Here is an 8762-nt window from a genome sequence, read left to right on the forward strand (position 1 = left end):
TCTCCCTCTCCCACTCCCTCTGCTTGTGTTCCTTCTCTCACTCCTTGTCAAATAAGTAAATAAAATCTTAAAAAAAAAAAAAAAAGATCCTGCAGCTAAAGCACTTAGCCCAATGCCTGCCATAAAAACCCCAATAACCATTGCTGATTAATATTACTATTTACAGGGGCGCCTGGGTGGCTCAGTGGGTTGGGCCTCTGTCTTCGGCTCAGGTCGTGATCTCGGGGTCCTGGGATCAAGCCCCGCATGGGGCTCTCTGCTCAGCAGGGAGCCCACTTCCTCCTGTCTCTCTGCTTGCCTCTCTGCCTATTTGTGATCTCTCTCTCTGTCAAATAAATAAAATCTTTAAAAAAAAAAAAATATTACTATTTACAAAATCACTTGCACTTTGATAAAGAAAGTGATTACTGGGGAGAGAGAAGAGCACTGAATTAGAAACATGCACTTGAACCCCATTTCTACTACTTATACATAGAATGTGTCCTCCCTGTGCCTCAGTTTCCTCACCTGGAAAATGAGGTAAGAATGGCATATACCTCATAGGGTTGTGAGAAGAAGGCGATACGGTTAACATAGTGAAATGGGTAGCAGAGACCTGGCCCTTAGTAAAAGCTCAGTAAATGACAGGTGTTCTATATCAAGGTGACAAGAGTCTTTTCTGCAGAGTGATTCATTTTGAGTGTTAAAGTAATTCTAGGGCCATCTGGGTAGCTCATTTGGTGTCTGACTCTTTTTATTTTTTTTTTTTAAGATTTTAAAAATTCATTTATTTGACAGAGGGAGAGAAAGAACCCAAGTAGGAGGCGCGGTAGGCAGAGGGAGAGGGAAAAGCCCCGACTTGGGGCTCGATCCTAGGACCCTGGGATCACGACCTGAGCCGAAGGCAGATGCTTAACTGACTGAGCCACCCAGGTGCCCCTAAGTGTCTAACTCTTGTCTCAGTTCAGGTCTCAATCTCAGGGTCGGGTTCAAACCCCACATTGGGCTTCATCCTAGGTATGGAGCCTACATTAAAAAAATAATAATAATAAAATAATTCTAATCACAAATGTGCATTGAGGTCTTACTGTGTGCTGGGTGTTGTTCTAATTATAGTCTATCCTGATTATTAATGGAGTCCATTTTTTGCGTCTGTGTTGTGAATATGCCTACTTGCTAAAATATTTCGTAACCCCAAAATCAGTGCTTGGGGCAAGTTCATGGTCATTTGTGGACTTGCACAGAGTGGCAAAAATTGGAGTCACCCAAAAATCACTATCTTAGTCTGTTTGGGCTGCTGCTTACAGAAAATACCATAGACTAGGTGGCTTATAACCAATTATTTCTTATAGTTCTGGAGGCTGCAAGTCCAAGGTCAGGGTGTCGGTCTGTGTGGTTAGGTGAGAGCCATCATCTGGCTAGCCAACTTCTCATATCCTCACATAGCAGATGGGATGAGCTAGCTTTCTGGGGTCCCTTTGATCAGGGCACTAATCCCATTCATGAGGGCACCGTTCTCATGACCTTAGCACCTCCCAAAGGCCCCACTTTCTAATACCATCACCTTGGGATTAGGATTTCAAACTTGAATCTGGGGGGCACACAAACATTCACACCATAGCACGCATGTTACCGGCTAGAGTCAAACAATGCTCAGTAGTCTGCCTTCTTGTTTCAGCTCTCATACTATCAGTGTCCTTTTGTGATCTCTGTGGGGCCAGGTTTCTTGCATTTTGGGTCATTTCACTGTTGTAAATTGGCCCCAAGCATACTGAAGGACTTTTAGTCCTTCCTAGGTGCAAGAGGGCTTGTGATGTGCCCTGCGAAGAAAATATGTAAGTTAGATAATCTTCATTCGGGCATGCATTATAGCGCTGGTGATGCCAGGTTCAATGTTAAGGAATCAACAATAATATTTAAATAAGATGTCTTTAAACAGAAACAAGGTTATATTTTGATAACTTTCTTTCTCAATAAATAAGAAACATAAACCAGGGTATTGATCAGTTGACAAAAATGTTGTGACCCGTGACTCAAGGAACCTACCCCAGCTCGTCCCCTAGGGGCACTAGTTCAGAAGTCACTAAATCAGTGTTCCTGGAGGCTTTATGGAATGTAACTACTACAGATACTAGAATTGATTGTAGCTGGCATGAATTAACTGTAATGAAATCATTGCAATTATCCCTTGATATAAACAGTCTGACAGTAAAACCCCACCACCATGCAAGGAGAGAACCCGAAAAATTTATTTGTTAAAGGCAGGATACCTTTGATAGAGATTAATAAAATGGCTTGGGGAAGCTATGCAGACAGTCAGCCTGGGATTCTGAGTACCTCAGGATCCAGCTACTCTGTCCTAGGCGGTTTGACCCCAAGCTATGGCTTGGCTGGCACCATCTGGTGGCAGTTGCCTGATGTGGCCATTCTTGCCTTGTGGCCACAGTGTGTTCCAGAAGAGTATCATTGATATGAGCAATTCCATTACTTCCTCAGCCCTATCTGGGGAGATTAGACAGGAAACCTCCTCCCCTTCTTGGAATGGAACGAGGTTGCCTGCTGTTTTCCTGGAGGCTCGCCCTCCACTCCACATGCCCCTCTCCCCAAAGATACTAACTTCAGCCACCCCCATTCTGAGATCTGGGACCACACCGAAGACAGGAGCCAACAGCCAGTTGCTTTTATTCAAAGATCTATTATATAGGCTTGTTGTCCCCGGGTTTTACTGTGTTATCCTCATTGTAGATGAGGAAGCGGGGGCCGGGGAAGTGATGATCCACAGCCAATTCCTTCCATACTCAGCCGTCTGGACCATCTCCTCCTCTTTTCCTGTCATACCGTGTGTGCCAGGGGAACAACAACAACTTTTAATATTGACTTAAAAAGCAAGGCATGAATCAGTCTCTACTACCACTGCTAACTAAATACCCCTCTGGGGCTGTTTCTTATGTCCTCTGCTTAGGAGAGATCCTTTCCTTCCTTCCTCCCTCCCTCCCATCCTTTTTTTTTTTTTTTTTAAGTAATCTCTACACCAGTGTGGGGGCTTGAACCCAGAATGTCACATCCCAGATTTTTCCTTCCTCCCTCCTTCCCTCTCTTCCTTCCTTCCTTCCCCTCCACCTGTCTGTCCATCCCTCCCTCCCTCTCTCTCTCCTTACTTTCTCTTCCTAACAGAAGTGAACCTGTTCTGGGCAAAATGGACCGGGTTGTTTATCCAGCAGCCCTTCAGCTGGCACAGACTCCCTAGTGACCGCTTCCTTGTGTTACAGCCTCATCATGTTTTACTTCATCGCCCTGGCCGGAGCGCACAAGCGGGTGGTGGTCCAGCTCCGAGAGCAGCTGTCCCTGGTAAGGAAGAGCAGGTCCAGAGGGTCATGGCTGGGGACATCTACCCAGGACACCTAAAGGAGAGTGGCGCTTTCCCCGCGGAGGGGATGGAATGCCGTGGCGCGGCTCACCACTGCTTCCCAGAACGGCGCTGGGGCCAGACCTTCTCCATCTTCACACAGTCATGGGCTTGTCCATGCCTTCAGTGTGTACAGTGGTCACTGCCTGCCCCTCATACTGTGCGGGGATACAGTGGTGACAGAGGGAGAGAGACTGCTGAATAGTTACAGAGAAACCATGAATTCCAGTAGTGGGAGCCTCTGTGAAGATAACACGGACGGGAGAGTTAGGTGAGGAACGGCCCTCTGAGACTCTAGATGGTGGTCATGGAGGGCCTCTTGGAGGAGGTGACGTTGGAGCTGAGACTTGAAGGACGAGGAGCCCATTGTGGGAGGCCTCGGGGGTGAGAGTAACAGGCAGAGGGGACAGCGAGGCCACTCCCAGGGATCCAGAGAGTCAAGATGATGCTGGATTGTCAGCTGGGGTCACAGCACAGTGTGAGGGCTCTGGTGATAAGTTTGGGTTTAATTCTGAGTGTGGTGGGAAACCAATCACAGTAGCAGTCTGATGTACATTTCTTTTTAAGATTATTTACCTATTTAGAGAGCGTGTGTGTGAGCCAGTGTGGGGTAGATTTTGAGAGAGAATATCAAGCAGATGCCACAGTGAGTGTGGATCCCGACTTGGGGCTCAGTCTCACGACCCTGAGATCACAACCCCAGCGGAAACCGGGAGTTAGACTCTCAATTGACTGTACCATCCAGGCGCCCCGTCCGTCTGACGTATATTTTTTAAAGACTATTGGCTCCTCTGTGGACAAGAGGCTGTGGAGGGGTAAGAAGGCAAGAGGCAGACCAGAGGAGGCCGTTACCACCATCCAGGGGTTGGGATCCTTAACCCCAAGTCTGACGGGTAATTGATTAGGTTGAAATGAAGACATTTGTTTCCAAATATACTGAATGTGCTCTTGTGCCAATTTCTATCTTTAGGAAAGTCGTGACAAGCGTTACCTGATCCAGAAACTAACAGAAGCCCAGAAGGATATGAAGAATCGACCGGATTGGCAATGAGGATCCTGCTCGTAAGCTGACCTTGTGACCGGCCAAGCCTACACAGTCCACCTGGGTTTGGAGCGGAACTTGTAAAATATATTTTTCTGGAGTTCAGCTCTTTCCTGAAGGCGGCTCTCTTCACGCAGGTGCGGCGGCAGTGTTTTTGGTACCTGGCCCCTGTGGAGGGCTCTCGTGACTTAGAAAAAGCAGCCTGGTTTGAACCCAAGTGTTTGCCTGTAGACCAGCAGCTTGGTGACTCTCCCCCAAAACTGACTTATTAAGCCGTTTAAGCTGTCAGGACAAAAACTCAGGAGGAGAGTCCTTTTATATTTTTCAAAAAGCTCATTTGTGTGGTCTTTTATGGCTCACTGTGGCAGTCACCCGGTTATGAAGCTGGGCTAGTACCTTTGCAACCAGGTTCTGGGGGTTTAGGCTGAGAAGTGTTCCTTCAGAAGTAGTAACCCTTTAGACTTAAAATGAGACCCGATTTTTTTTTTCCCATAAAGAGAAATCCTCGAATTTTGGGATGTTTGAAACAGAGGTTGGAAACATGGAGAGGATGGGTATGCGATCCCAGCTACCTGGTAGTAATATGAGAGAGAAAAGCCATTCCTGTTGCGTCAGTAAGCAGTGTCTGATAGCCTGGATGAAGCTTTAGGAGGCGGGGAGTGGCTGTGGGTTGAGGATCTTGATGTCTTAGCTCCTGGGGCATTTTGCTGCAGCCTTCGTGCTTATGCGGAAACTGCCTCTATGGTGCTGGGTCCATCCTGGCCCCGAGATCTGAGACTTAGCAGAGGGCCCTGGGTCATCAAAACTAAGAGGCAAAGTTTGTCTTTCAAGTCTTCCAAACTGCCATTTCCCTCGCTGCACCGAGGACCCCATCTCTGAAGGATACTACACGCTTCGGAGCCAGGCTGGCAAGGGCCCGTGAGGACATGCACGGAGCACGGGGTTTATGTGCAGGAGCGCTGGAGGGCTGTGGGTCCCAGCCTCAGACCAGCCTATGCCAGTGACCCGGAGTACATTGAACGCTGGCATCTTCAAGGCACATATCCATATTTTAAGGGCTCTTTTATATTTTACAAAATATGCAGAGTATTGCTTCAGGGTTTCCGTTACAGGAAAAAAAAAAAAGGTGCAGTAAATACCTCATCATAAGCTTACCCAAAATTGATAGCTCTGAACCTTTTAATATAAGCCTAAATTATTGTTTCACATAATCAGTTCTTGTCTTAACGTCTTCAGGATCTTTTCCAAAGTACTTAGTTTTGTAACAGACTGTGTGAGCCTTTCTTCTGTTGTTTCCCTTCCCTTCACTAGCTCAAAAGCTTTTCCTAGGGAGTAGCCTGGAGTTTAAAACGGGCACATGTTTTAGAAAGCTGCTGCTAACAGTATTTCCCGCCATCACCCCTACCCTCCATTACTCAAAAATGACCGATTCCTTGCTCCAAGAAGCAGAGCGAGCTTGCCGCGGCACTCATTTCTGTGTATTTGCCCCTTTGCCTGATCATTTTCTGGCTCTTCTCCGAAGTTAGCATTAACACTGGATATTTATGTACCTGTGAGACCGATGAGCTTTTCAAGCTAATAACGAGTATCATGGAATTTTGAATAACCAAAAGTTCACTCTGTCCTTGCTTGAAAAAAATCGAATTGTTGGCATTTTTGCCAAGCACACTTAGAGAGATGTTTTTGCCTTTACCATGCTTCTGAGGTCAAGGTGTGTGTGTGTGTGTGTGTGTGTGTGTGTAAATGTGTGAGATGGAAGCTCCCTTCTTTCCCTGTTATAAAATTGATACTGATTTATGCTAATATCTTTGTTTTGGTTAAATGCTGCTGGTTTGCATACCTCCTACTTGAATGTTTTTATATATTTTGATAACTTTAATAACTTCAGGTGATGTCTTTGTAATTGTTGAAGCGCAGGTCTAACAAATGTGCCTTATGACTACTGATTAAACAGTATCTTGAAAGTTTTAAAATGTGTTTCTGCATATTGGAATTGATGGAGGTTTCTTGTCAGCAATCAAGTGATCATGGAATTTGGTAAAGTCGCTCTTTGCCTTTTCCTAGAATCAAACAAGTGTTTAATGCAATCCATCAGATGAGTGATTTTAAGACTCCTTGGCTCTGCTGAATCCAAGGAGAGGTATATTGTGTATATTTTATTTTATTTATTATTATTATTTTTTAAATTTTCATTTATTTTTTTGACAGAGATCACAAGTAGGCAGAGAGGCAGGCAGAGGGGGTGGGAGGAGGCAGGCTCCCCGCTGAGCAGCCTGACACAGGGCTCGATCCCAGGACCCCGAGATCACGACTTGAGCCGAAGGCAGAGGCCTCAACCCACTGAGCTACCCAGGCACCCCATATGTGTATATTTTAAACTTAAAAGACATAAAACAATTTCAAGCACTCCCCTTCCCACACCCGACCTCCAGAGGGAACCCCTGCTAATGATGTTTATTTTATTCTCCCAGAAAATCATAGTACATGTTCAAACAGATACATATGTGTGTGGTTGAATATATGAAATACGTATTTCTGAGCTTCTCCCTTTTTCCCCCTTAATAACATCTTGAAGATCTTTCCATATAAGTAGCCATGTAATTCTTTTTAATACACAGCATTCCATTGTATCAGTGTGCAAGGGTTAACCCCTTGCTAGATACTTTTGTTTGCAACTCACCAAAGCTGCTTCCCATCCCTCCTCCTGTTACAAACAGGGGGAGCTGGAATTTTAGAAGTCCAGGGCCAAGCCTGTCTCTGTTTCTCTGTTCTGCCCCATTCTCCTAAAGAACAGGTTCTTGTTCTTTATCAAGGCAGGTTTCCATATTCTTGAAATCACAAAATATTCTCATCCCAGCAAAGAGAAGAATCCAGTTAGGCAAGTTTTTATTTGGCAGTATCTGATTGCAGCTAGTCACGAGTAAATAATGATGAAGGAAGGAATTAATTTGGCCAGAGTGGAGCTGCAAGGTCTGATCCTTAGGAAGATAGGATTTCTGGATGTATCTTCTTTATATAGTGTATGGCTTTGTTAGTAAATTCCATCTGGTATATTTTCTCTCCAATGCATGGGGTACATGGGACCTGGGATGGGTTTGCTACTTGCTTAATTGTATTATTTTGTACAGGTGTCTTCACCCAGATGAAATTCCCTTATCTTTAAATGGAAAATAATACATATATTTACTTTTATGCTTGAGAATGGAATTAGGGACTAATATGTGTTTTCTTCTCTTTCTTTTTTAAAAGATTTATTTATTTATTTGACAGACAGAGATCACAAGTAGGCAGAGAGGCAGACTGAGAGAGAGGAGGAAGCAGGCTCCCGGCTGAGCAGAGAGCCCGATGTGGGGCTTGATCCCAGGACTCTTGGGATCATGACCCGAGCCGAAGACAGAGGCTTTAACCCACTGAACCACCTAGGTGCCCTGTTCTTTTTTCTTTTTTAAGATTTTATTTATTTGAGGGGCGCCTAGGTGGCTCAGTGGGTTAAGGCCTCTGCCTTCGGCTCAGGTCATGATCCCAGGGTCCTGGGATCGAGCCCCACATCGGGCTCTCTGCTCTGCAGAGAACCTGCTTCCTCCTCTCTCTCTGCCTTCCTCCCTGCCTACTTGTGATCTCTGTCTGTCAAATAAATAAATAAAATCTTAAAAAAAAAAAAGATTTTATTTATTTGAGAGGAAGCGAGTAAGAGCATGAGAGGGTAGAAGGTCAGAAGGAGAAGCAGACTCCCTGCAAAGCTGGGAGCTGGATGTGGGACTCGATCCCAGGACTCCAGGATCATAATCTGAGCTGAAGGCAGTCGCTTAACCAACTGAGCCACCCAGGCACACCTAATATGTGTTTTTCTTTTTGAAATTTTGTTTTCCCATTTTAGAAATACTTTGTATTACAGAAAATACAGGGGACACTGAAAGCTACAGAGAAGAAAATTAAAAAATCACATATAAACACCATTTATGAACAGTCACTGTTAATCTTTGAGCCAAATTCCTTTTCAGATAAAGAGCACAGAGGAGGGGTTCCTGGGTGTCTCAGTGGGTTAAAGCCTCCGCCTTCGGCTTGGGTCATGATCCCAGGGTCCTGGGATCAGGCCCCGTGTCAGGCTCTCTGCTCACTGGGGAGCCTGTTTCCCTCTCTCTCTCTCTGCCTGCCTTTCTGCCTACTTGTGATCTGTCTGTCAAATACATAAATAAAATCTTAAAAAAAAAAGAAAGAGCACAGAGGGAGGAAGGATGGGATGAAAAGAAAGAAAAAAAATGTTGGTATTCTCATTTCTTTTTCGCTTACTGTGTTTCTTCAAAAGTTCTTTATAAACATTTCAGTGGGCTACAT

At 45.1% G+C, this 8762-nt stretch overlaps 1 protein-coding gene across 2 annotated transcripts in view; it reads left to right on the forward strand.

Annotated features, from left to right (window-relative positions):
* The window catches only part of TMC7 (transmembrane channel like 7), a 55369-nt gene extending 48946 nt beyond the window's left edge, over nucleotides 1-6423 (forward strand). The window contains exons 14-15 of one of the 2 annotated variants that reach the window (XM_045993840.1): nucleotides 3249-3327; nucleotides 4356-6423. In XM_045993840.1, coding sequence (XP_045849796.1) covers nucleotides 3249-3327; nucleotides 4356-4366 — 90 coding nt within the window. In that variant the 3' untranslated portion in view covers nucleotides 4367-6423. The remainder of the gene's footprint in view (nucleotides 1-3248; nucleotides 3328-4355) is intronic. The other variant, XM_045993839.1, reaches the window with a different exon arrangement.
* Nucleotides 6424-8762: the final 2339 nt, after the last annotated feature.

This window comes from Meles meles, chromosome 21 (genome assembly GCF_922984935.1).
Source record: "Meles meles chromosome 21, mMelMel3.1 paternal haplotype, whole genome shotgun sequence".
NCBI lineage: Eukaryota > Metazoa > Chordata > Mammalia > Carnivora > Mustelidae > Meles > Meles meles.